Here is a 27,763-nt window from a genome sequence, read left to right on the forward strand (position 1 = left end):
GCATTTGCAACCTCAGATCAAGAAGGATCAAGATTGGGAGTCCCAAACGCTGCAGCCTCTCCTCATAAGGAAGGTGCTCCAATCCTTCAATCATCCTCATTGCCCTTCTCTGCACTTTTTCTATCTCTTCAATATCCTTTTTGAGATGTGGCGACCAGAACTGAACACAGTAGTCCAAGTGCGGTCGCACCACTGCTTTATATAAGGGCATGACAATCTTTGCAGTTTTATTATCAATTCCCAGCCTCTACCCCACCTGGTGGGACAGCACAGGGGCTCGGATCCGCACCCAAGCTGGAGAAGGGAAGGTGGTCCGATGCGCAGGGTCAGGTGTGGCCACCCTCTCCCAGTCACCCCCTCCTGATGGCTTCTTCTGAGGGCCCCAAAGGTAAAAATCACCTGCCTGAGGAAAGGTGTGTGGCTGGGAACTAAGCCCTCTGGCCTCTCCTCTGAAGCAGAGCAAATTTGCTCTAAGAAGTTGCTTTATTTCTCTCCCATCCCACATAAAAAAGCCTCCACCTTTCAGAAGCCTGTTAACTCCTGAAATAAGAAAACCCTTGTTTACAATACGCTGTTAAAAGGATGTGGCTTTGCGGAAGAGCCCTCCAAAAAGAAAACCAGAGCTCACTTAGCTCTTTCTGTCCCACTCCTCTTCTCCACTTCTACTTCTCTCTGCTGCTTCCAGAGACTAATGTTGATGAGCATCCCCGTGTGGTCGCAGGTCGCCAACAGCACCTTGGAGGAGATGTTCTTTCTTGTGGTTGATGTACTGGCCCAGGGCCCCACCGGGGTGGCAGAGCTGGATGTGGCATCTGACGCAGTGCGGAAATCCAAGGCTAGCGAAACCAGCCATCAACTGGGTGGGCGGGGTGGGTGGGGGAGGAAGAGAGAGCTTGGTCAGGGGTCCATCTTGGCTGAGGGATGCACCTCCTGGGGTTTTTTGCTGTTGCGGAGGCATTTTTGTCCTGGAAAGAGTTAATAAATGCAACTGTTTGTGTATTTTTGCTCTATATTGTAGTTCTGGAGTGCCTCTAATGCAAGCCACAGTTTTTTGTGGTCCTCTAACTTGTTTAATGCTCCTTGCGGGCTTTTTTTTGCTGTTCCGGAGGCATTTTTTGCCCAGAACGGGGTAAGAGAGGCAGGTTGTCTCTGCGTTTTTTGTTCTAGGTTGCAGTTCTGAAGTGCCTCTAATGAATGTCACTGTTTGTTGTGGCCCTATAGCTTTTTAAATGCTTGGCCATGCTGGCAGGGGCTGACGGGAGTTGTAGTCCATGAACATCTGGAGAGCCACAGGTTGCAGACCTGATGGGAGTTGTAGTCCATGAACATCTGGAGAGCCACAGGTTGCAGACTCCTGTGCTAGAGGGCCTCTGGCCTGCTCTCGGGAGCTCCCCGTGTTGACTCCACCCAGGCTCAGCCGGCAAACAGGCCCTGTTGCCATAGCAACAAGCAGCCCTACAAACAGCCGGGCTGCCTACGTCAGAGTGCGGGACTTCTTTGGTCTCGCCCTGTTCTATAGATTCCCGTCAAGAGATGGCGACCGAGGAGGGAAGTCTCACCTAAACATAGCAAGATTTCTCTGAAGCAACTTTTTTCACAAGGCTGCAAACGTCCCGGTGGTTGGAACTTTCTGGAAACGTCAAGTGTCTGACGTTGCTTTATTCTCCGGTTGCATAATCAGACTTTAATGTTTTTTTGTTGCCCTCCTTGGGATACCTTTTCCTCACTTCCACATGTGACACACAGTGCTGGTTTCTTCGTGGCAGTGTGCAATCGTGGACAGGGGGGTGGGGGAAGGTTGATTATGATAATAAAGCAAACATCCATCATGTTGCTGCTACATTAAAATACTATCAATTAAAGCATGCCCGTTGATGTAGACTCAAGTCTTTTTTTAAATAGGAAAATATAAACACCGTCTGCCCGTCAGCTGTAATCCAGTTCAAGCCCTTCCTATCAATTTTATCAAAATACCTGAAGAAAACAAAAAATGATAATTGACATGAACTAAGAACCTCATACAACACGTATGGTAGCTCTATACCTGACAACCATTTCAAAGTGCTAACTTATTCCTATTTTATTACTTTTAACTGTTTTTTTTAAATATACTATACCAGTACACTAAACCAAATTTGGCATAGAATCAAATCCTTAAATATTAAATATGATACATAAAATAAATGTTGAACTTCTTATAAAAGATAGGTATCTTCCCCAATCTAACTGACACACACTGTCTAATATTTAGGCATGGTAGGATACCTATTGCTGTATTATTTTGCTTTTAACTTGCTAAACAGATCTATTTATATTGCAATTTTATATTAGACTGTATTTTTACATTCTGGTGTAGGAGTATTTACTGTCATTTGCTCTGGCTATCTCTTTTAAAAAAAATCTGAAGTGATCTGAATCCCTTGAAGTCAACCATCAAGTTATGTGGACTATTTTCTTGCTATTGAATTATATTTGAGACTGCAGAATGTGTCTGTGTAAATCTTGATCTATCTATGCCTATTAAAGGTTAATAAAGATAAAGAAGATGAACTAAGAACAATCTTAAGCAGGTATACTCTGAATTGTATTCAGGTCTGGTCACTGGGGCTTACACCCAGGACAGTGTTCTTATAGCTGCCCTGCCAGTGACCTGTCCACAAAGCTATGGAAGTGAAACAATTTATACCATGTAAGATTACCTTAGCTCCTTTTAATGATGGAAACCCGGTGTCGCAGAGTGTTAAGCAGTCTAAGCCCTGCTCATGACCTGCGGGTGATCCCAACAGAAGTCGGTTTCAGGTAGCTGGCTCCGCCTTTCATCCTTCCAAGGTCGGTAAAGAAGAAGAAGAGAAGAGTTGGATTTATATCCCCCCACCTTTCTCTCCTGAAGGAGGCACAAAGGGGCTTACAAACTCCTTTCCCTTCCCCCCTCACAACAAACACCCTGTGAGATGGGCGAGAGAGCTCCGAAGAACTGAGACTAGCCCAAGGTCACCCAGCTGGCGCGTGTTGGAGTGCACAAGCTAACCTAGTTCACCAGATAAGCCTCCACAGTTCAAGTGGCAGAGCGGGGAATCAAACCCGGTTCCTCCAGATTAGACTGCACCTGCTCCTAACCACTATGCCACTGATGCTAAAATGAATATGCAGCTTGTTGGAGGTAAATTGTAGATGGCCGGGGAAGGCGATGGCAAACCAACCCCTATAAACAGCCTGCCTAGCAAACATTGGGATGTGTTGCCACTCCTTGGGTCTCACTCTGGACGCTTGTATGTTGTCACTAGAGCCGATGTGGGGTGCTGACTCGCATGCTAGACAGCGATTGGGGGTACTTGAGGATGGAGTCAATCCTGCCTACACATTTAATCTGCGAGTAATCCCCCTGCGACCTGGCAGATGCCCCCTCCGTCAGTAAACAGGCCTTGCATTGAGTTTGCCCGTGTTCTTCATACCTTTAGTTTTAAGAGAAGTTTTATTTTTTAAAAAAGAAACAGTGGTCTGGAGTTGTGCTTTTCCGTGATAAGGAAAGTTTCTGTGATCAGGCGCATCCATCAACATATCTGGAAAAAGGTAAAATGCAGGTCCTTTTGCCCAGACCCAACATAGCTAGTTCTCAACAAGGCCCCATCTGTGGATGCTTAAATCCAGAGAATGGGGACACGACCCTGCCAGACGGATCTTTCTTTCTAGGAGCCTCAGGGAAGTCCCAGGTTCCCAGAAACACCTGAAATCTTTAAGCAAAATGCATTTCGGGCGGGGGGGGGGGGGCTTTTTAGGGCTATTTTGAGCTTTGAGGGGGGGCTCATTGGAGCCCCTCCTTGGACAGCTCTTTGCCCTCCCCGGACTCTACCACTGGAAAGACCCGCAGGCCCCGGCCAGGCTCTGCGTCCTCCTACGGGACACGCGATGAGCGTTTGAAGCACGCCTGCTCTCCCCCCCCCTTCGCGCGGGCGCAGTGGTACGCCCCTAAGCCGTGTTCTGCCCCCCTCCCGAGCAGGCGCCGTGGTACGGTCGAGAAGGGCGGCCCGTTCCCTCCCTCCCTCCCCCACCCACCCACCGGCGGAGGAAGACGCCATTGCGGAGTTGTTTGTGAAGCAGCAGCAGCAGGAGGCGGCGGCGGCGGCGGAGGAGGAGGAGGAGGGAGACAGCTGTGCTGCCGGCCGTGCTGAGGCTTTCTGGGGAGAGGGACTCTTTTGTGGTGAGCGGGAGGACCATGTCCACTCCGGCCAGGAGGAGGCTCATGCGGGACTTCAAGAGGTGGGTGCTGCCCCCCTTCTTCGCCCCTGGGAGCAGCGGGCGCCCCCCACCCCCGCCCCCGCCCCCGCCTGGGTTTGTCTGGAGTGGGACGGATCTATGTAGGGGTTCCCCCGTGTCTCCCCCGGGTGGGCCCTCTGGGGCGCCCCCTCCTCCTCCCCCTCCTTGTAAGCGGGGGGGGGGGGGAGAAGAGGTCCGGGTTTCTCCTTCTCTCCCTCTGCCCGCAAAGTAGTGGAGGAGCCACCACCTCCCCCCTTCCAGGAGGGTCTGTTCATGTCACCCGTCCCTGGGCTGCCCCCCCCCTCCTCCTCCTCCTCCTCCTGCTGTCAGAGAAGAGGAGATCCAGGCGAAGGAGGGGGATTGTTCCAGAGACAAAAGGCAACAGGACTTGCTATTACCCCCCCCCCCCAAATATCCAGGGGATTTTCCTACCACACACTGGCCAGCCCCCTTGTAGGAGACCTCTGGTCCAGGGGGCAGGAATGGCCACATCAGAGGAAAAAAATCACTGGACTCCTCTGATTGAAGGGTGCCTTAACTGGGGTGTGTGTGTGTTTTGCAAATACTTTTGCAAATAATTGCCAAATTTTGTAAAGGTAGGGCAGAAGGCAGGTCACGAATCTGACACTTCCTTGTCATTGCAGTGTTGGCATGTCAATTCCCACCTAGCCTGCCATGTCCAGTGATCCGAACGGCAAGGGTGGCCACCCCAAGCGGCTGTGGGGGAGGGCAGCAGGGCAGCGGCTGGCCCAAGCCGGGAGAGGAACTGTTTCTCCCCCCCCCCCCCAAAAAAAAAATATCCAGGGGATTTTCCTACCACACACTGGCCAGCCCCCTTGTAGGAGACCTCTGGTCCAGGGGGCAGGAATGGCCACATCAGGGGGAAAAACTACTGGACCCCTCTGATTGAGGGGTGCCTTAACTGGGGTCTCTCTCTCTCTCTCTCTCTCTGTGTGTGTGTGTGTGTGTGTGTGTGTCCAAATCCATGGGTTAAAAAATGCATCTGGGTTCTCTGTCATTTTCCTTCCCCCCTCCCCCCCCCCCAGCACTACTGTCCTGTAGTGAGTATTAAAATGGCCTCTGTGGGTTAAAGGTACAACCAAAGATCTATTTGGAGGGTTGAAGTGCTGTCCATGCAAAGGCCATAACAGACTGCACACGCGCGTAGGAAATAATTGCCAAATTTTGTACAGGGAGGGCAGAAGGTGGGTCACGAATCTGACACTTCCTCGTCACTGCCGTGTTGGCGTGTCAATTCCCACCTAGCGCGCCGTGTCCAGCGATCCGAACGGAACTTGCCAATTCAAGGGCTTCAAAAAAGGAAGACACTGTTGTCACAGTAGTAGGTTCCTCAATGATGGTTGGGCTGTAAATAAAGCTCCCTCCAGCCCCGTCACCTCCTCTTCCCTGGGACAGGCCGAATCTTTTAATCCCCAGCTGCTTCAGAACAGAATTACTGTAGTTGTCCACTCAACTCTTCCTTCTGATGCGTGGAGAGACCTGGTGCGCAGACGCCTGGACTTCCAGAAATGTAAACTTTTCGAAAGGCTGGCTTGAGGATTCCATAACTGGTAGGGAGGGGAGGAAGCTGTGGAAAGGGCACATGGGAATCTTTTGGGGTGTGTGGCCAACTGCTTCCATTGTCCCTAATGCCGAAAAGGCCAGTGAATTCAGTGATCTCAGCTGTCCTGGGCGTTTAAAGGAAATGCCAGCTTTCTCACAAGGAAGCCAGCTGGGTCCTTCTTTCACCAGGCAAGCTGGTGCATTTCCAGGTTTGTTTAGGATTACTTCCTTTAATGGTTCTGCTTCATAGCTTTAACTGACATTTGGAGACATCTGAAGAGCTTATGCTGATGTTGGCAAAACAATGGCCATTTTCTTTTCTCAAGTTGGCGCCAAGAAAAGCATCCTACCCAAAGTGCCCACTGCCTGGCACTGTGAACGGATCGCGCAGAGAAACCTGTTCTTCTCCTCTAAAAGCACCCTTTATAAGCTCAGTAAAGTTTAGTTTGTACCATTAAGGTGTTAACAGGTCTGCATTGCATTAACTGTCCAGTCAAGAAGAACAGCTGTGCAGTCAAACAGTGCATTTTGTTTTTATGAAATGGGGAATTCTTTAGGATTGGGATGCAATGGCTGTTAAGGCTGGCCCCTATGGCTTTGCCTGCCCAACAGAATGGGTTAGAGCTGTTACATTGTCAAAAGCCCGGATAAATAAATGCAATAATCAGTTTTTCCTATGAATATCTTCCACTGCAATCAGTGTGGGTTACTTTATAATAAATGCTATAGGAGAAATAACTTCAAAACGGAATGCTTTGGTATGCTCGTTCTTCAAACATGGGAAACAGGAACAAGTCATTAATATTGCCTGATTGTTTTAATAATGTGTAGCACTGATAATAGTTTTGCCTAATAAATTTGAAAAAAAAACTATATCAGTGCTAAAAATTACTAAAACTATCAGGCAGTATTAATAATCCATTTCCCATGTTTGAGGTCTGAGTGTACAAAAGCATTCAGTTTTGAAGTTTATTCACTGCTGCCTTTATTTTGGGATGGCTCTCTTGGCATACTTTGTGCTGGATTTGTCCTCCTTGTGGAAGCTCTAAGTCTAAGCTTAGTCTTAAAACATCTTCCAAGTCAAAACTTTGTGTTAAACATAATATACTTTACAGGTTGGCTACCTACTTATGCTAAAAATCACTTTTTGATTTTGCAGTTTTAATAATGCATTTTAAAAAGCTTTTCCAAAAATAATTACAAATGAACTGTCCATACTGCATTTATTTATTTTTAGCGAATCAGAAAAGTAATCTCATCAAATCATGCACAGGCGTCAAACTCGTGGCCCTCCAGATGTTAGGAGCAGCAGTGGCGTAGGAGGTTAAGAGCTCGTGTATCTAATCTGGAGGAACCGGGTTTGATTCTCTGCTCTGCCGCCTGAGCTGTGGAGGCTTCTCTGGGGAATTCAGATTAGCCTGTATACTCCCGCACATGGCAGCTGGGTGACCTTGGGCTAGTCACAGCTTCTCGGAGCTCTCTCAGCCCCACCTACCTCACAGGGTGTTTGTTGTGAGGGGGGGGAAGGGCAAGGAGATTGTAAGCCCCTTTGAATCTCCTACAGGAGAGAAAGGGGGGATATAAATCCAAACTCCTCCTCCTCCTCTTCTTCTTCTTCTTCTTCTTCTTCTTCTGGACTACAGTTCCCATCATCCCCTGCCAGCATCCTTCTAGTAGGGGATGATGGGAACTGCAGTCCATAACATCTGGAGGGCCGCGAGTTTGACACTTGTGCATGAAGTTTAAAGGCTCTGCAATAGCTTGAGCAAATTACTTACATTTAGTTCCTACTTTTCCTTCTCTTCTGATTATGTTTGAAAACAATGTGATGGGGGGGGGAGGAGTACATTTGCTTCTTTGTAAAATGAAATGTGAAAAGGCTGGACAGGTTTTGTACGTCACCAGGAGCAACGTTCTCTCTTGGAACGTTAACTGGGCATTGCTCATGCCAGTGAAATGTTCTGAAAAGTGAGGAGAATTAACAGCGTTTACGGTGTGAATTTACACTTTGTTTAGCTGGCTGGATTGTGTGTGGTTGTAGCATTAGGGGAGCCGTCTTGTTCCTCTAGGAGGGAGATATTAAATACACGTTCTCGGTATGAAATCCTTTAGACAATCCCTTTATCTTCTGAGGCAGAGAATATAGCCTAAATGTTGTAAAGGAAAATAAGACTGTATATTTCTCCTGTGCTAAGCCGGCTGTACTGGTTAACAGTTGAATTCTGGATCATGGTTCTGCTGTTAACCTTTAAAGCCCTGAGCAGTCTGGGGCCCTGATGTCTACGGGACTACATCTCCCAAAATCACCCCTGAAAAGCTCTACACTTCTGCAGAAGTAACCTCTTGGAAGTCCCTGGCCCAAAGAACATTCGGCAGGTCTCAACCAAGGTCAGGGCATTTTCATCCCTGGTCTGGTGAAACTTTCTGTCATCTGAGACCAGGGCCTTGCAGGATAGAGTGTCGTTCTACAGCAGTGGTGGCGAACCTATGGCATGGGCGCCAGAGGTGGCACTCAGAGCCCTCTCTGTGGGCACACGTGCCCAGAGTTCGTCGTGTGATAATAGTGTAATTATTTCAGGGAGATTTTTAGCATTAAACCTAAGATCTAGTTTTGGGGAAGCAGTGTAGGTAACCCTGTTAAGCGCTGTTAAACCCTATTGATTTTCATGGGAAGAACGAAAGCGTGATCCTTTACCTCGGTTGCTGGCAATGGGGCTTGCTTCTGAGTAAACCCTCCTAGGGTCAGGATTCACCCGTTGGAAGAGTTGCACAGTTGCTTCAAAGCAAAGCCACCAACTACCACCAAACTTACTCCCGAGTGATGCGCACCTTGGAGCCAACCGTTTTTTCTAAACTAAAACCTCAGCATTCAGGTTAAATTGCCACGTTGGCACTTTGCGATAAATAAGTGGGTTTTGGGTTGCCGTTTGGGCACTCGGTCTCGAAAAGGTTCACCATCACTGTTCTACAGGGCCTGAAAGACAGAGATGTTCCACCAGACCTCTAGTTGAGGCAGTTACAGTTCTATAATCTTGAGTGACCTCCCTTTCCTCTTCCCTTTTCCCCCTTCCCCGTCCTCCAGTGGCATAGGAGGTTAGGAGCTCGTGTATCTAATCTGGAGGAACCGGGTTTGATTCCCCGCTCTGCCGCCTGAGCTGTGGAGGCTTATCTGGGGAATTCAGATTAGTCTGTACTCTCCCAACACACGCCAGCTGGGTGACCTTGGGCTAGTCACAGTTCTTCGGAGCTCTCTCAGCCCCACCTACCTCACAGGGTATTTGTTGTGAGGGGGGGAAGGGAAAGGAGCTTGTAAGCCCCTTTGAGTCTCTTATAGGAGAGAAAGAGGGGATATAAATCCAACTCTTCCTCTTCTTCCTTTCCCCCCTTCCCCCTCTCTTCCTCCATTTTGATCGGATAGGTAGTGGGAGACTTCGTTTTTAGCTTCATTTGCTCTTATGACATGATCTCCTCCCATTGGAAAACTTGCTTAGAAATTTTACTGGCACCAAAGCTTTGTAAATTTTATGTTAAATGCCTCACTTTAACTGTTTTGGGGCTGAATTTTGTTGTATTATATTTTTTTTGTATGCAAGTCGCCTCGATCCTGACCTTTGGCTGGGTTAGGGTGGGATGGGCACCCAAAATGAAGCAAAATAAAATCAAGCATGTATTCAGTATAACGTTAGAAAATAGTCGGGTTTCACATAATGGCTGAGAATGCTGCCCCGGTTCTGGGAAGCCTCCAGTTTCGATTTCAACTCGGCCACAGACTTGTTAAGTATTCTTTGGAACAGTGCAAGTGAGACACTTTGAACATGTTTTAGTTCAGCTCTTCTGTCAATATTATGACGGCACACTTGGGATGATCGTAGAACCATAGAGTTGGAAGAGACCACAAGGGGCACCAAGCCCAAACCCTGCCATGCAGGAACGCACAACCAAAGCATTTTCTGTTGATTGCTCTTGATTTCGGCCAGTGGTGGCGAACCTATGGCACGGGTGCACAGACTTCGTCATGTGGGGGGGGGAAATCCCCCCCCCCCCACAACTAGGCTGGCCTGGGCCACTGGGTTCAATTATTAGCATTTAACCTAAGAGCTAGTTTAGGGGAAGCAGTGTAGGTAACCCTGTTAAGCGCTGTTAAACCCCACTGATTTTCATGCGAAGTACTAAAGTGCGATCCTTTACCTGGGAGTAAGCTCGGTTGTTGGCAATGGGGCTTGCTTCTGAGTAAACGCTCCTAGGGTTGCGATTCACCCGTTGGAAGAGTTGCACGTGTGCTTCAAAGCAAAGCCACCGACTACCACCAAGCTTACCCCCGAGTAACGCACGCCTTGGAGCCAACTGTTTTTTTCTAAACGAAAACCTCAGTATTCAGTTTGAATTGCCGTGTTGGCATTTTGCGATAAATAAGTGCGTTTTGGGTTACAGTTTGGGCACTCGGCCTCGAAAAGGTTCGCCATCACTGATTTTAGGCTGACTGAAACAGTAAATGAGCACAGATATTTCCTGTGGCCTCCAGCTAACTCTGAGCTGCAAAATCTTTGTGGAGACGGCTTTCGTTTTGAAAGCTTCGTGAACTGCACTTGTGGGGCTTAGTGCTTGAGGCCAGGGCTTTGGCATGCGGTCGGGCTATCATGTAGCAAGAAATCACGTTCCTTTGCTCTCCAGCCAAGGTTTTAGGTGACTTGTGTTGTTGACATTGAATTGCTGGAACAGAGCATGCTCAAAGTACAGGGTTATCTGACTACAAGGTAGTTTGGGAGCAAGGAACCACAGATTGACAGTGCCATGTTGTTAACCTACTATAAAGTCTATAAAATTATGCATGGGGTAGAAAATGTTGACAGAGAGACATTTTTCTCTCTTTCTCACAATACTAGAACCAGGGGGCATTCATTGAAAATGCTGGGGGGAAGAATTAGGACTCATAAAAGAAAATACTTCTTCACGCAACGTGTGATTGATGTTTGGAATATGCTGCCACAGGAGGTGGTGATGGCCACTAACCTGGGTAGCTTTAAAAGGGGCTTGGACAGATTTATGGAGAAGTCAATTTATGGCTACCAATCTTGATCCTCTTTGATCTGAGATTGCAAATGCCTTAACAGACCAGGTGATCGGGAGAAACAGCCGCAGAAGGCCATTGCTTTCACATCCTGCCTGTGAGCTCCCAAAGGCACCTGGTGGGCCACTGTGAGTAGCAGAGAGCTGGACTAGATGGACTCTGGTCTGATCCAGCTGGCTTGTTCTTATGTTCTTATGTTCTTACTGTAACAAGGGTGCTGTATTGCTTCCAGTGTTCCCTTCCCTAGAATTAATAAATGGAAATGGATTGCTCTGTATTCTCACTTAGTGTTGTGAGACTGCGAAGAAGGAAAGCGACAATGTCTGTGACTGGAATACATCTCCGAGGCCCTCTGCTTTTTAAAATATGAAGAGAAATCATTATCAGGATATCACCAGTGTTACAGTGAGAGAATATTTGTCCCTGATGGGCGAGATTATTTCGTAGAAAGGAAAGGAAAGCAAGTTCCTATGCTGCGTGAAGATTTAGAGGTCAGATTTGCCACGTGGGTGGACTCCGTGCTGCCTAGCGTTTCTGTGATTTAAGGGTAAAGAACCTGCACTTAATGAGGCGTAGTGCAATCCTAAGAATTCACACCATAGATGCTTCGTGATCACGTGGAAGCAAAATGTGTGGTACTTGGGGAATAGAGAACACACGGTGGTAAGGCAAAATGTTTTTGGAAGGATCAGTGTTCACTAAAGTCAAACAAGCCCACCAACCAGACTAAAGCAGCACGGTCTTAACAGCGCTGCAAGATAAATAGGATCGAGACAATTAAAACCCACCAACCTCATGTTTCAGTAAGTTTCTGTTGGTCTCTCAAATCATACTTAAATATTTCTTCAATAAAGCGTTCTGAGTAGTTGTTTCCAGGCGAGGGTCAGGGATCACACGAAGATGTCTTACAGTGATTCAGCCCATTGGTCCTTCAAGGTCAGACTTGTCTACTCTGATTGGCCGGGGCTCTCTAGGTGCTTTTACATCGCCTGCTGTTAGTTGCTAAATAGAGACGGCGGGGATTGAAGCTAGAACATTCAGCATATGAAGCAGATTGTCTGTCACTGAGCCACATAAGAGGCAGAGCTGCCAGGGGCCGTACATTGAACCAGGTGCACACCTGAGGGGGCGGCGGAAAATTACCCCCCCCCCCCGGCGACCCCACCACACACTTACCTTGGATAAACAGGGCAGGCTGGAGAAGCAGCCTGTTCCCTTCAGGCTGAAAACAGCCTGGTGGGAACTACATTTCCCATGAGACCTTGGGACTTGCAAGGTCTCATGGGAAGTATAGTTCCCACCAGGCCGTTTTCAGCCTGAAGGGAACAGGCTGCTTCTCCAGCCTGCCCTGTTTATCCAAGGTAAGAGGTGTGTGTGTGTGGTGTGTGTGTGGAAACAGAGTGTGCATCGGGTGCACTCTGGCCCAGCTACGCCTCTGAGCCACATCCCTATCCATCTGAATACCTCTTTGACATTTACTATGAATGTGTGTGTGTTAACTGCCATCAAATCACTTCCAGTTTATGGTGACCATATATATGCATTGATCTCCAAAATGTTCTGTGTTGATAGCCCTCCTCGGATCTCGTGAACTGAGCGCCATGGCTTGAGTCAATCCATCTCACGTTGGGTCTTCCTTCCCCCCCCCCCCCGCTGCCTTCAACTTTTCCTAGCATCGTTGTCTTTTCCAGTGAAACTTGTCTTTTCATAACGTGATCAAAATGTATTAACCTCCGTTCAGTCATTTTCATTTTCTATGTGGAGTTCAGGCTTGATTTGATCTATAGAGTTGGTTTTTTGGGGGGGTCCGTTCCGTGGTTGTAGTAATGCACTGCTGACCCAGCAGCACCGTGGTAGAACGTTGGAACGCCAACGGACCTACGGCCTTCTGGTCGCACCGCACCCCCACTCCTCATCCCCCTATGAGTCACAGGTCATGAACTGTCTGGCTCAGTCACCGGGCGCAGGGACAATGGTCCTGCCCCCAGGTGAGGATTAGGCTCAGACGCTTACACTCCTCTCCGCACGTAGCCAGGTGAGATCATGCATCACATGATGATCTCCCGACCTCCCGCCTCCCGCTCTCCCGGAACTCCCCCCGGTCCTCCCTCCTACACGCCCCCGATAGAATAACAATAAAAGGTGCCAGGAACCAGCACGCGGGAGATTCGCTAGGAACACGGACCTCCGGGCTCCCGCTGCTGGCGATCTCCACCAGATGTTATCTCCGCGTCTCGTCTCGTTCTTACGCTGACCACGTGGGTCGACTACAGTGGTACCTATAAAACTCTCCTCCATCACCACATTTCACATTTTGCCCCTTTCTGCTTTCTTCATTGTTCGACACTATTCATCTTCATTGTTCAGCATAGTAATTGGGAATGCTGTGGTTTGAATTATTTTAAGAACATAAGAACAAGCCAGCTGGATCATACCAGAGTCCATCTAGTCCATCTCTCTGCTACTCGCAGTGGCCCACCAGGTGCCTCTGGGAGCTCACATGCAGGATGTGAAAGCAATGGCCTTCTGCGGCTGTTTCTCCCGAGCACCTGGACTGTTAAGGCATTTGCAATCTCAGATTAAAGAGGATCAAGATTGGTAGCCATAAATCGACTTCTCCTCCATAAATCTGTCCAAGCCCCTTTTAAAGCTATCCAGGTTAGTGGCCATCACCACCTCCTGTGACAGCATATTCCAAACACCAATCACACGTTGCGTGAAGAAGTGTTTCCTTTTAGTAGTCCTAATTCTTCCCCCCAGCATTTTCAATGTATGCCCCCTGGTTCTAGTATTGTGAGAAAGAGAGAAAAATGTCTCTCTGTCAACATTTTCTACCCCATGCATAATTTTATAGACTTCAATCATATCCCCCCTCAGCCGCCTCCTCTCCAAACTAAAGAGTCCCAAACGCTGCAGCCTCTCCTCATAGGGAAGGTGCTCCAGTCCCTCAATCATCCTTGTTGCCCTTCTCTGCACTTTTTCTATCTCCTCAATATCCTTTTTGAGATGTGGCGACCAGAACTGAACACAGTACTCCAAGTGCGGTCGCACCATTGCTTTGATCTTGGTTACCAGTGATACTTCCTTATTGTTAAAAATCTTTTCTAGCTCCTTCATAGCTGCCCTTCCCATTCTTAGTCTACTTCTGATTACTTGTTTACAATCTCCTTTTTGGTACTAAGGAATAGAAAATCTTTTTAACAATTATCAGTTTCTTCATCATCAGCTTTAAAGTTGTGTAATTACTCAGTAGTCATTACTTTTGTCTTCTTGAGGTTCAGCTATAATCCTGCACTGGCACTTTTTGCTTGAACCTTCATTCATAGTTGTTTCAAGACTTCAATGCATATCTAACATTGCTAATTTTCCTGCCACTAGTTTTCACTCCATTTTCATCTAAATCTAATCCTGATTTCCTTATGTTTTGCATATAGACTGAACACATACATATATCCATATCAGATGCCTTTGCCAACTGGAAACAATTCTATTTCTCAGTATTCTGTTCTCGCAGTAGCCGCTTGTACAGAGTGAAGGTTGAGCATCAAAACAATCGGATGTTGAGGCAACCCATTTCTTTCAAACCAACCGTAGATTTTCATGATTCATAGTACAAAGCTTTGCTGTCATCTTTGAAACACATGCTGATTTTCTTCTGAAATTCTCTTTTATGCTCCAGTAATCAATGGAAATTTGCCGTATTATCTAAATTGCCTCTTCTTTTTCACAATCCAGCTTGAACATCTGGCATTTCTTGTTTCATATATGGTAACAGTTTTTGTTGTAAGATTTTGAACATTAACTCACACGAGAAACGAATGTGAGGGTCCAATAATTGCTGCAGTCTTTGACGTCTCCTTTTTTCTGAATTGGAACATGTTGATTGAGCGTTTCTAGTCTGTGGGCCATTGTGTTGTTTTCCGTATCTGTTGGCATATTCTTGTTAATAATTTAGTGGAGTTGAGCTAGCTGTATTGATCTACTCCAGGTGATTTATTTCTCCTAATTACTTTGAGTACAGGTATCATTTCATTATCTAAAACTGCAAGTTCTTCTTCAAAAGATTCTCCTTTGAGGGAATCAGGCATCTTTTCATCTCTTCTACATAGTTCTTCAGTGATTTGTTTCTGCCTTTTTTATTTTGTACTGTTCAATGAATGCATTTCAATGCTGATCTTTCAGCATTCCTAACTGCTTTGAATTTCCCTTTGATTCTTGGATTGTATGGAATAGATCTCTTGTTCTTTCCTTTTCCTTTTTGTTTTCTTTCTTTGGTATTAACAGTTCATGGTTTATACCACAGTCAGCTCCTGGTCTGGTTTTTTTCATAGAGAGAATAGAACCTCTCCATCTTCCGCTTCCGATTATGTAATCAGATTGGTTTGTATATTGGCCATTCAGAGATATCTGTGGATACAAATCATCTCTGTTTGGCTGAAATGTGTTTGCAATGAACAAATTGTTGTCGTTGCAGAATTCCGTGAGTCATTCCCCTGCTTGATTCCGTGTTCCTACTCCAAATCGTCTATAATATTCAATTCTGCTTTTTTTCCCAACTTGCGTTCCAGTTTTATCATTATCCTCACGTCTTGTTTAAGTATGTGATCAATTTCTTTCTAGACACTTGTGTAACAGTTTCCAATTGTTTCATTAGCATCTATAATTGGGGCATAAATTTGAACGATGGTTATGTTGGTAGGGTTTCCATGAAATCGGGTTGATGTGTTTTTTTTAATCAGACTGTGCATTATAGTCCCTGATTTCTTGTGCTTCCTCTCGCCTCATTATTACAACAGCTACATTTGTTCTGTGTTTGTCATTTCCAATTGGCCATGCTGGCAGGGGCTGATCGGAATGGTAGTCCATGAACATCTGGAGTGTCATAGGTTCGCCACCACGGTGCTAGGAGTTTAGCCTCTTGACGTGGTATAATCTCCTTATAGTATAGCTGTAAGGGTGGGGGCTAGTGCGCTCACCCAGCCGTCTCGTCCTTGGCACATTTCTCGTGCTGGGCTTACTGCCCGGAGTATTGACCTTTCTATGCTTATGCTTATCATGTATGTTTGAAGCTTACTTTTGCTTTTCCTGTGTGAAACTTTGCTTGGGAACTGTGCAAGGGGGAGGGGCAGTGTCTTCGTCTGTAAAAACGACAGTTCTAGCCGAGGGGGGTCAGTTCTCGCATGGCGTGTACTGAGACCGTTGAAGTTTATGGAATAAATGAACTGATTTAAGTTGCTTTGTTTCCAGTCCTTCTGAAGTTCCTTACAATAGCTCTTGGCTGTGCAGACACGCACAGACCCCCTTGCCATGTTAAGGCGTGAATCTATTTGTTGGGTAGTTCTGTGAGTCCAGAACCAAGAGATATGGATCTGAATATCCAGACAAGAGCGACTGCTCTATCCATTGTGTTGTTCAAAGTACTGGTGTATATTGTACCTTCTTTCCAAGATTAGTCCTTAGACTTTTAAGAGTAACTTTTGATTATTTATGCAGTTATTATTATTGTGTCATTCTATAGTTAACATCTGTACACACTGTGAATTTTTTTTTCTGGGTTTTAGATTACAAGAAGATCCTCCTGTGGGTGTGAGTGGTGCACCGTCTGAGAACAATATAATGCAATGGAATGCTGTTATTTTTGGGTAAGTGAAAAATGCTTTAGCACAGAAGAAAATAAATACTTTCTAGGTAACTGCATGAAAGCTTGTGCAAGGACTGAACACCCTTTTGGAGATGAATTTTTAAGGCAGAGGGAAATACTTTATCCTTTTTTTAAAGATTCCCTGTTATTTTTAAATGTAAATACATAAATACGAAACTTAATTAGGACTGAAGCAAGTAACCATCAGTGCATTATGTGGTTCATAATACTCAAAACTTTGGCTAAAGTATATCGATCACATTGCTTAAACTGACTCTGTGAGCAAGACACTATGGTGGTTGTTCTCAGTGGTGGGATCCAAAAATTTTAGTAACAGGTTCCCATGGTGGTGGGATTCAAACTTTGGCGTAGCTCCAATGGGGCTGGGCGGGGCACGACGGGGGCGTGGTCGGGCATTCCGGGGGCGGGGCATTCCTGGGCGAGGCTGTGGCAAGGACGCAGCCACTGCGCCGGTCCTTGGGCGGGAAACGAATGCACGCAGGCGCAGGCTGCCACGCATGCCAGTGCACCTCCTGCTAGACTGCTTCAAGTTCTGCGCGCTACTGCTGAGAGGAGGGGTGTAACTAAGGCCAAAATCCTGTGGCAACATCACCCATTAGTAACCCCCTCTCGGCACACACAAATAATTAGTAACCTACTCTCGGGAACCTGTGAGAACCTGCTGGATCCCACCTCTGGTTGTTCTGCTGAAATACGAGAGACTAAGAATCACATTTGTCTTATGTAATAAATTTGCATATTTACCTAATATCCTTACTGCAGTTTTGAGGGAGCCTCAATGGTTTTAAGAACTCTGTTCTAAGAAATAGTACTGCTTCTGTCGAAGGCTTTCGTGGCCGGATTCAACTGGTTGTGGTGGGTTTTCCGGGCTGTGTGGCCGTGGTCTGGTGGATCTCGTTCCTAACGTATCGTCTGCATCTGTGGCTGGCATCTTCAGAGGTGTGCACCTCTGTGATACACCTCTGAAGATGCCAGCCACAGATGCAGGCGAAATGTTAAGAACAAGATCCACCAGACCATGGGCACACAGCCTGAAAAACCCACCACAACCAGTACTACTTCTGTTCATTTGCTCTTTTATAGTAGTCACAGTCTTCTGTAATTTAAAAGAAAGGTAATTTTAAAAGTTTGTCTGTTTAGAACACTTTGTATTTTTTTCTTGTCTAGGCCCGAAGGTACTCCTTTTGAAGATGGTAAGTTGGTCTTTTTCCCTCACTTTTTTGGGGTGGGAGGAGCAGTCTTACTAAATTTCTTACAGGAGCTTTCCATTGTCTAAGCATCAGCTTCCACTAGCCACCATATTGTGTCAAATCAGTGGCGTAGCGCCCCGGGAACCGGGTGGGGCACGACGCCCCAGGCGCGTGCCTTGCGGGGGTGTTCCGGGGGCGCAGAACGAACGCACACCCCGGGCGCAGTTCCTTCTTGTTCTGCCTCTGTGTGAAATAATCCATGGTAAAATTTCATTTGCTGTAATACCACCCAAAACTAGAAAAGTATAACCAAAGATCCATCTCTAAAATATACCAATTGTCATAAATTGTGAAGTATCCTATGTTGACAACACCAATAGGCAAATATTCGTTACAGGTTGATTATCTTTTATTTGTAATCGCATTAAGGATTGCAGTCTAGACAAGCAAAAGGCAGATCCTTCTGATGTCCTCATAATGTCGATCAAGTCAGAGTTATTATAGTTCCACACCATAACCAAAATCAGATTATCAGGATTTAAAAATTAACCAGGACAAAAGTAGGGTGAGATGGCAATTGCAGCAAGGAGAGGAAATGGGTAAGACTGATCAGAAAAATAAGTAGGATCCAACCGCTGATTTTTAATATTCTGCGTTACTTGGTAGGTGGGTAAGTAGCCTGGGTAGTTCATAACAGCTTTGCAGATAAGTCCAAAGATGTTAGTAACCCATGAATAGTTTTACTAGCCTGTTTACTCTTACATATCTAACATAGTCAGTCAGAAAGGAGGGGGGATTTTTGTAAAGCCTCCCTGTCTTGCTTGGCACAAGAATGCAAATGGACCGTGCAGCACATACGTGTCAAAATTGTGGCCCTCCAGATATTATGGACTATAGTTCCCATCATCCCCTGCCATGATGGGAACTGTAGTCCATAACATCTGGAGGGCCGCGAGTTTGACACCTACATATTCTCTTGTCTTTGTGCACTGGTTTTATTGTTTTATTCTTTTGTTTACATGTACACCGCTCTGAGCCCTTCGGGGGGTAGAGCGGCTAAGAAATCGAATAATAATAATAATAATAATAATAATAATAATAATAATAATAATAATAATAATTGTTATACACATAACAACACAGCACAAGTGTCTGGAATTCATCTCTGAATATCGAGTCCTTCCCAGGACTGGAATATTAGAAGTATTCGCGTAGAATATGTGCAGTTCCTAAGTGCTGCTTTTCTGAAAAATGTGGACTGATATTCTGTCAAGTTTAGGCTTTCCAGATGTTTTTCAAGATTTCTTAGAGTTCACTCCTAGAGCACCGACTACTAGTGGGATTACTGTTGTTCTTTTTTGCCACAATCGTTCAACTTCAATTTGTAGGTCCTTGTATTTTTGTGATCTTTCCAGCTCTTTGTCCTCTACCCTGCTGTCGCTGTACAGCAACATCGATGATCAGAAACATGTTTCTTCTCTATCACTGTTATGTCTGGGGTGTTGTGTGCCAGGTGTCTGTCTATCTGTATTCTAAAGTCCCAGAGTATTTTTTGCTTCTTCATTTCTGTGGACTTCTCTGAAACTGTCTTTCGATACCAGGTCTTGCTACAGGGCAGGCCGTACTTTTTGCAAAGGTTCCAGTGCACCATTGCTGCTAGCCTATTGTGACGTTGTTATTATTATTATTATTATTATTATTATTATTATTATTATTATTATTATTATTGTTGTTGTTATTATTCACAATAATAATCACAATCACAAACCTGAAAAGGTCACTGAAAATGAACACGTAAAACTACTCTGGGACTTCCGAATTCAGACTGACAAAGTTTTGGAACACAATACTCCTGACCTCACGCGATTGTTAGGGGAAAAAAAGGAAAAAGTGTAAGGATAGTTGGAGTGTTGCAATTCCTGGTGACAGAAGGATTGATGAGGAAGCAACTCGGAAATACTTACTACGATTAATGCAGGATTAAAGGATTGAACTACAAAGACTCTGGCACAGAAGAAGCCAGTAAAGGTGGTCCCAGTGGTGATGCGGCACACTGCAGGTTGCAGTGCCTAAAAGATCTTGAAGCGGCACTTTAAAAAACAATTGGCGCTTGACAAAATCACCATATGTCAGCTGCAAAAGGCCACCCTACTTCGGCTCTGCACGCATTATTAGATGATACATCCACACAGTCCTAGATGCTTGGGAAGTGTCCGACGATGTGATGGATAATACAAAAAATCCAGCATATTGATCTTGTTTGCTGTGTATAACTGTTTTGTAGTAGTAGTAGTAGTAGTAGTAGTAGTAGTAGTAGTAGTAGTAGTAGTAGTAGTAGTAGTAGTAATAATAATAATAATAATAATAATAATAATAATAGCACTTAAAACATCTTCGAATTGACAAAATTAACATTGGTCAAATTCAGAAGGCAGCCCTGCTGGGATCCGCACAAATACTACTCCGATACATTACAACTTCCTAGGCCTCTGGGTGAGGCTCGAATTGTAATGAAGGCCAACAACCAGCTAAAGATCTGGCAGCTGTGAAATCTACAATATTATTAACAATAATTAATTAATAACAATAATAACAATAGTAGTAATCGACATGCTGGGCGCCATCCCAAAAACACTAGGGCAGCACCTAAAACATCTTCGAATTGACAAAATTAACATCTGTCAAATTCAGAAGGCAGCCCTGCTGGGATCCACACGAATACTACGCCGATACATTACAACTTCCTAGGCCTCTGGGTGAGGCTCGAATTGTAATGAAGGCCAAAAACCAGCTAAAGAATTGTAATGAAGGCCACGAAATCCGCACGAAATCTACAATAATAATAATAATAATATTCCCAGGCTGTGGGAATTTCCATGGAAATAATTTCTTATTGAATCTGCCTTTTCTTCAGTGCAGTTCTGAATATCTGAATAATTTATATCGTGGTGTAGATTTGGCTGAGTGGGCTGCTTGAGGATGCTGATGTTATTTCTATTCATAGCACGTATTGCAGAGTTTTATGAACACTCGAAATAAAAATAAACACACGGTCTGGCATTATTTTTAGAGTAGTAGGCTCTGATGTTAGTCATAACTTTTTTTTGGAAAAACTGAAATGTCACGTCCGGGTTTTAGAAACAATTGCATGTACATGGTCTTTTCTCTCTCTTTTCTCTTGCTGTGCAGGTACCTTTAAGTTAGTAATAGAATTTTCAGAAGAATATCCAAATAAGCCTCCGACAGTTAGGTTTCTATCAAAAATGTTCCATCCTAATGGTGAGTGTTCTTGCTTATAACATTTTATATATGCAATGTTATGTCCTTTTTTGACATATAACAGTGTCTTCATTGGAAGACTCGGTCACGCCAATTACTCAGCCCAGAAAGTTTTCACAGCTCGTGAACAATACGATCAAAACAGCAAATACAAAAACAGATAGAAATTTAGGATTATAAACTGCGAATCTAAAGGGGTTTCTTTTATGAATGGGGACCCAGAACAGCTTGCAAAATGCAAATATATATATGAATAAATAAAACCAACAGTAGAATTACAAAAGAACAACAGTTTTATTTTATTTATGTTATTTTTAGTCTACATTTCTCACTAAGACTCAAGGCAGATTACACAGTCTATGCCCGTGGTGGCGAACTGTTGACACTCCAGATGTTATGGACTACAATTCCCATCAGCCCCTGCCAGCATGACCAATGACCAACTACAGTTCCCATCAGTCCCTCCCAACATGAGCATTGGCTATACTGGCAAGGGCAAAGAGGGATGATCTGTGAAAGAAATTTTTTACCAGTTCTGCTGTGCACAAGTGCGTAAAGAGCCTCTCTGATTTGTGACACAGATATTTTCTCATTCCTAGAAAAGTATAGGATTCTGTATCTACAAAGCAAAGAAAAGCTTGTCTTTTTAGATAACACTATTCTGTCTTGACTCTGTATCATAAGTACTGCGGGTCATGAGCTTCCAACAGCCTAATTAACTATCAAGGATATTTAAAACAAACAAACAAGTTTCTTACTAATTTTTGAATCTGACAAACTAACTTTACACCATAATTTTTTTCTTCCTGCATAACATGAATTACAGATAATTAGATGCTCTGTGGGTGAGAGATGACCTGCTCTCCTTCATGGGCTTATACAAAGGCACTGACCTCTAGTGACCCACGCTGATATAACTGCAAGTTTGCAGCATTTTTGAAGAGTCACCTGAAAAAGAGGCTGTGTCAAAATCTGTTGCACAGTCTGATCCTATCTATGTTTACTTAGATCAAAGTCCCACTGATGTCACTGGAACATACTTTCTTCCGTGTTTCCCCGAAAATAAGACAGGGTCTTATATTAATTTTTGCTGCAAAAGATGCGTAAGGGCTTATTTTCAGGGGATGTCTTATTTCTATTGTCGAAGGCTTTCACGGCCGGAATCACTGGGGTGCTGTGTGGTTTCCGGGCTGTATGGCCGTGTTCTAGCAGCATTCTCTCCTGACGTTTCGCCTGCATCTGCAGCTGGCATCTTCAGGGGATCCTCTGAAGATGCCAGCCACAGAATCTGAAGCTGAAACAATCAGGAGAGAATGCTAAACTAAAACAAACCATACAGCTTGCTCGAAGCTCCCCACAACACAAGATCAATCTTTTATTTATTTTGCCCCAGGGCATAGCACCCGGGGGTGGGGTGGGGGCGCAGGGCGGGGGCTGTACCAGGGAATCTGTAACTAGGGCTTATTTTTGGAGTAGAGCTTATATTTCAAGCATCCTCCAAAAAGACCGAAAAATCACGCTAGGGCTTATTTTCGAGGTAGGTCTTATTTTGGGGGGAAACGCGGTAGTAACTGTGCTTAAAATTGCAGCCTTAATTTGCCCTCAGAAAAGGTTGCAAGCTGTTGAGATAAATATGAATTGAAATTCTGAACTTCATTGGGACGGGCTCTGCAAAAGTCATGAGTGTCGTTAATTTTAAAACCTTCTTTTGTTTTTAGTGTATGCAGATGGTAGCATATGTTTAGATATCCTTCAGAATCGTTGGAGTCCAACATATGATGTCTCGTCTATTTTAACCTCAATTCAGGTAACGTACACCAGCAGCATCCAAGTCTACTCCTTGCTTCCCGTTTAATACCAACCACAATATAGTAGGAACTGTTTCTAGCCTACTTAGGAACATTTGGTTAAGAAATCAGTTTGTATTTCCTTTACCGTATCAGTTAAGACATTATGTTGAATGTGACAATAGATACATATTTCAGAACAATGGGTACATGCTTCAGAAACCACTGAATCCGTTTTTAGTTTCATTTCAGGGGGCTCAAGAGGGTGCATGCAGAGGTGGGATCCAACCAGTTCTCACCACTTCTCTAGAAGTGGTTACTAATTTTTTCTGAGTGCCGAGAAGGGGTTACTAAAGCAACCTCCCTGCCCAACGGGGACTAGAGGTGCGTGCGTGCGGCGGCGCCACTGTTTGAATCCCACCACCATCGGAACCTGTTATTAAAATTTTTGGATCCCACCACTGGGTGTATGGTGTCAGGTTGCAAACAAATAAACAAGGTATACAGCAACGAAGGCTCATTCAATGAGCAGTTGTTTTTAATTGTTTAAGTAAACATTTTTAACTGTTCAGGTTTTTATGTTTGACACGACCCTAATTGGGTGGAAAGGTCGCATAAAATATTTTAAATCAACCCGCTTTGCATGCTTATTACCCTATGTGAGTCTCACTTAATTTGGCGGGGCTGTCTCCCTGGTAAATGCAGTTTTAGAGTCCATTCTGAGAACACTTTCTCGGGAGCAAGCCCCATTGAACATTATGTATTTATTTTACATTATTTATAGGCAGCCTTTCCCATTGAGACTCGAAACAGATTACACCTTGTAAGTCAATGCAGTCAACAGGATGGGACATCTAATAAACATTGCTATAGGATTTGGATTGTAGAACTCTAAAGAGAGCTGAAACCAAGCGTAAGCATTAACATGAAACGTTAACCTGTGCAGAAATTACATAGGATTGTAGTTACAGAAACCAACGGTACAAGCTGTACACAGTACCTAGTCCTCACCCTTTACACAAGCATCTTTCTGAACCATTTCGTTGCAATATAACTCTGTTACCTGTGTAAGAAGGCTCTGTTTCAGTTATTCGGTTTTGTATAGTCTGTGGAACACCTGGAGATTGGGAGCCTTCCTGATCTCGTCAGCCAGGCTATTACATAGTGGGGGCCACAGCAGAGAAAGCACATGCATGGCATTTGTTGATTCTGCTCATTCGCAAGGTTGCACCGGCAGAGGTCAGCGAAGCTGTTTTGGCAGAACATGGGGAAGAGGCAGTCTCCCAGGAGAAGGCCCTGAGGGGCTTCAGATGTGATAGCCAATAGCTTGAATTGAACCCAGTAACTGATGGGCTAATGGAGTGACTGCAGAATGGGGGTAATTTGTATGCTCCATCTAGCTCAGGGGTCTGCAACCTGCGGCTCTCCAGATGTTCATGGACTACAATTGCCATCAGCCCCTGCCAGCATGGCCAGTTGGCAGGGGCTGATGGGAATTGTAGTCCATGAACATCTGGAGAGCCGCAGGTTGCAGACACCTGATCTAGCTTTTGATAAATACTGAGCTGTGGAGTTCTGAATCAACTACTAGAGCCTCTGAATTGATTTTGGTGGGAGACCCACATAGAGTGCCTCGCTGCACTCAAATCTCATTGCTACCATGTCATCGATTCAAGTGACTGATCAACTATGTCAGTGTAGGGCATAGGAGTCAAACTCGTGGCCCTCCAGATGTTATGGGCTACAGTTCCCATCATCCCCTGCCATCATCATGCTGGCAGGGGATGATGGGAACTGTAGCCCATAACATCTGGAGGGCCACGAGTTTGACACCTGTGATGTAGGGGGTCATCTTCCAGGCTAGGCTGAGTTGGAAGAAAGCATTTTTGTAGCTGCATTAATGTGTTTCTTAAGCAGTGATGTTAAAAATCCAGTATAAAACCCCCAGGCTCTTAACTGAGTCAGCAGAGGTCAGCCACACCCAAACGAAAGTGAAGAGCACAGTTTCCTTCAAGATCTCTTCCTGGCCAGTGAAGTGTTACTTCTGACTCTCCAAGGTTTAGGCCCGAGTACGTTTCTGAGCAGATGTGGTTAAGGTTGCAGCGAGTATCCGTTCCCTTTTCATTGACTTTATTTTTTTGGCCTTCTTTTTCCTCCTCTTTCAGTCGCTGCTTGACGAACCCAATCCAAATAGTCCCGCCAACAGCCAGGCCGCACAACTTTATCAGGAAAACAAGCGAGAGTATGAAAAAAGAGTTTCCGCTATTGTTGAACAAAGTTGGAACGATTCATAAGAAGCTGCTTCCTTCGTTAACTTTTGTCTTCATAATTATCATGTACAATATAACTTGCGATAGGAAATGCTACCAGAATTTCTCAAGTGCCACATTTGATTTGCATACAGATGTGTCTGCAAAAAAAGCCCTTCAGTTTCAAAACTCTAAAACGCTTGTGTACCTTGATTAATGTACTTTTTATTGCATGTTATGACTTAAGTTATTGCTACATAAATTTGTAATATATCCTGTTTGTATTTTTTTCAAAGTGCATAATGTTGGTGTGAAGTTTTCATGACAGAATATACATATTTTGTAAATCTGTACTTTTTCAAAATATTGAATGCCTTATTTTTGAATTCTTTAGATTTTTAAATTGGAAAAAGTCACTTACCAGAGTTTTATATATAAAATATTTCATGTAAAGCTGAAATACATAACCTCAGTGCAAGAGAGTTTTCTGTCACTTCTTTCAGTTTTCTTTTCAAAGGCTCACAGATCCTCTTGCTGGTAGCTTTCTGTTTTTGGAGCACCTTCAGATCACAGAATGCTGTTTCACATATTTAATCTAAAACTCCTGCCATGGTAGAAGACTTTTGTTTTCCAGTGCAGGAATAATGTTACAGATCTCAATGCTTTTATGCGGCACAGAGTTAACATGAAATTTTGGTTTAGATAGGTTTGTTTTCACATTTGTTCTATCCTACCCAGGGAGCAATTCAGCACTGCAACCTCATAACAGGCTTGTGGGGTGGGTTCTACCTAAGATACAGAGACCTAAGATACAAAGACTCACCCCGAAATACTCAGCGGCAGCCTCGTAACCCCCCAGGCGCGAAGCCGCTGTTTCCGAACCTTGCTCCCTGGGCGAGGTATTTCGGAAACAGCGGCTTCCAACCGCTGCCGTTCTGGAAGGCGCCATTCCCCCCTTTCCCGAACGCCTTACCTTCCCTCCGACCTTCCGGTGTGTTGTCCAGGCCTGGGGACACGCCCCCCCTGCCCTGCGACTCCAGAGCTGTCGCGCAGGGCAGGGGGGCGTGTCCCCTGGCCTGGGCGACACGCCGGAAGGTCAGAGGGACAGTAAGGCGTTTGGGTGACGGTGCAGCGCTGCGCCGTCTTCCCCGCCCCTACCGGGACCTTTCGTGCAAACGTTCCCGGGGGGTGTGTGTGTGTGTGTGTGTGCGTCGGCACTGTATACGCCAACGCACTCCCTGAGCGTGGCCATGCGGAAACAGCCTCTCACTTGGGCACGGAGCCAGTCATCAAGGGCAAAGACTGTTCAGATTTGTGCCTAAGTTACAAACACACACACACACACACACACCATTCACACAGTGGGTTTTTGGTTGTGATTCTTATGTGAGTGAAAATAAGATGTTTATGTTTGCATATTCTTTATAGTATAAGTCTGCAGAACCAACTTTCAGCAGCCTGGGCTCCCGGGTTTTGAGGGTTCCTAGGATGACACATTTAAATACGTTTTTCGCACAGGTGCCCGGCAGATGGCAGCTGCAAATTGCAAGAAGCGAAATGTTGAGCCATTTTTTAAACCCAGGGCAAGAGAATAGCGGTGATGAATATTTTCTGCTACAATATATGGGGTTTGCTCCCGAGTCACAGACTATTGTGACGGGATATTTACATTTTTGTTAGTCCACATTATCCTTGCAAACATTAAGAAAGACTACAGTAAGGTAGGTATTTTGAACAACGTTCATGATGTCGATGAAAATATTTTCCCCCAGCTCTGCTGTCTGGCTGTATCGTCCATCTATTTTGATGAAAAACATTTGAATATTCACTCAGACTGACTAATGCAAAGTAACTGGCTGCGGCGGGTTTTCCGGGCTGTGTGGCCATGGTCTGGTGGATCTTGTTCCTAACGTTTCACCTGCATCTGTGGCCGGCATCTTCAGAGGTGGATCACAGAGGGAAGCCTGTTACACACTGTGTCCAGACTTCTCTTATAACAGACTTCCCCCTGTGATACACCTCTGAAGATGCCGGCCACAGATGCAGGCGAAACGTTAGGAACAAGATCCACCAGACCACGGCCACACAGCCCAGAAAACCCACCACGAACAATTGAATCCAGCCGTGAAAACCTTCGACAATACAATGCAAAGTAATGTCAATCTCAAGCATAACATTTTATGTAAGACTACTTCAGAGTTACCCGTCCACCTGGGGAGTTACCGGCCCCAATTTTTTCCAATCTGGAGGAACTGTGGAGTGGGAGGGGGGAAATGGTCTCCATATAGCCGTGCTTCAGGAATTTCCCCTTGTCTGTGGTAGAGAGTAGAAGCAACCTACAGCAGCACCTAGAACAGTGGTGGAGAACCTATGGCACGCGTGCCACAGGTGGCACTCAGAGCCCTCTCCGCGCACAGAGTTTGTTGTGGGGGGTGGCGGAAAATGCCCCCCCCCCCACATCTAGACTGGCCTGGGCTGCTGGGCACACCATGTAGGTAACCCTATTAAGTGCTGTTAAACCACACTGATTTTCATGGGAAGAACTAAAGAAGAAGAGTAGAAGAGTTTGGATTTATATCCCCCCTTTTCTCTCCTGTAGGAGACTCAAAGGGGCTTACAATCTCCTTGCCCTTCCCCCCTCACAACAAACACCCTGTGAGGTGGGTGGGGCTGAGAGAGCTCCGAGAAGCTGTGACTAGCCCAAGGTCACC

At 45.2% G+C, this 27,763-nt stretch overlaps 1 protein-coding gene across 1 annotated transcript; it reads left to right on the top strand.

Annotated features, from left to right (window-relative positions):
- Positions 1 to 4,034: 4,034 nt before the first annotated feature.
- On the top strand, positions 4,035 to 25,534 carry LOC125440922 (ubiquitin-conjugating enzyme E2 B). Its single transcript, XM_048511041.1, has 6 exons — positions 4,035 to 4,257; positions 16,447 to 16,527; positions 17,715 to 17,740; positions 20,927 to 21,016; positions 22,735 to 22,823; positions 24,969 to 25,534. Exons 1-6 carry the CDS (start codon positions 4,214 to 4,216, stop codon positions 25,095 to 25,097), a joined length of 459 nt encoding a protein of 152 aa, XP_048366998.1. The 5' UTR covers positions 4,035 to 4,213; the 3' UTR covers positions 25,098 to 25,534.
- Positions 25,535 to 27,763: the final 2,229 nt, after the last annotated feature.

This window comes from Sphaerodactylus townsendi, linkage group LG11 (genome assembly GCF_021028975.2).
Source record: "Sphaerodactylus townsendi isolate TG3544 linkage group LG11, MPM_Stown_v2.3, whole genome shotgun sequence".
NCBI lineage: Eukaryota > Metazoa > Chordata > Lepidosauria > Squamata > Sphaerodactylidae > Sphaerodactylus > Sphaerodactylus townsendi.

Excerpts from the sequence above, each read along its gene's own strand:
- LOC125440922 (XM_048511041.1), top strand. The coding sequence starts at position 4,214 with ATGTCCACTCCGGCCAGGAGGAGGCTCATGCGGGACTTCAAGAG. Across the intron at positions 16,528-17,714 it reads TGGAATGCTGTTATTTTTGG|GCCCGAAGGTACTCCTTTTG; the intron begins GTAAGTGAAAAA and ends TTTCTTGTCTAG. Across the intron at positions 17,741-20,926 it reads AGGTACTCCTTTTGAAGATG|GTACCTTTAAGTTAGTAATA; the intron begins GTAAGTTGGTCT and ends CTTGCTGTGCAG.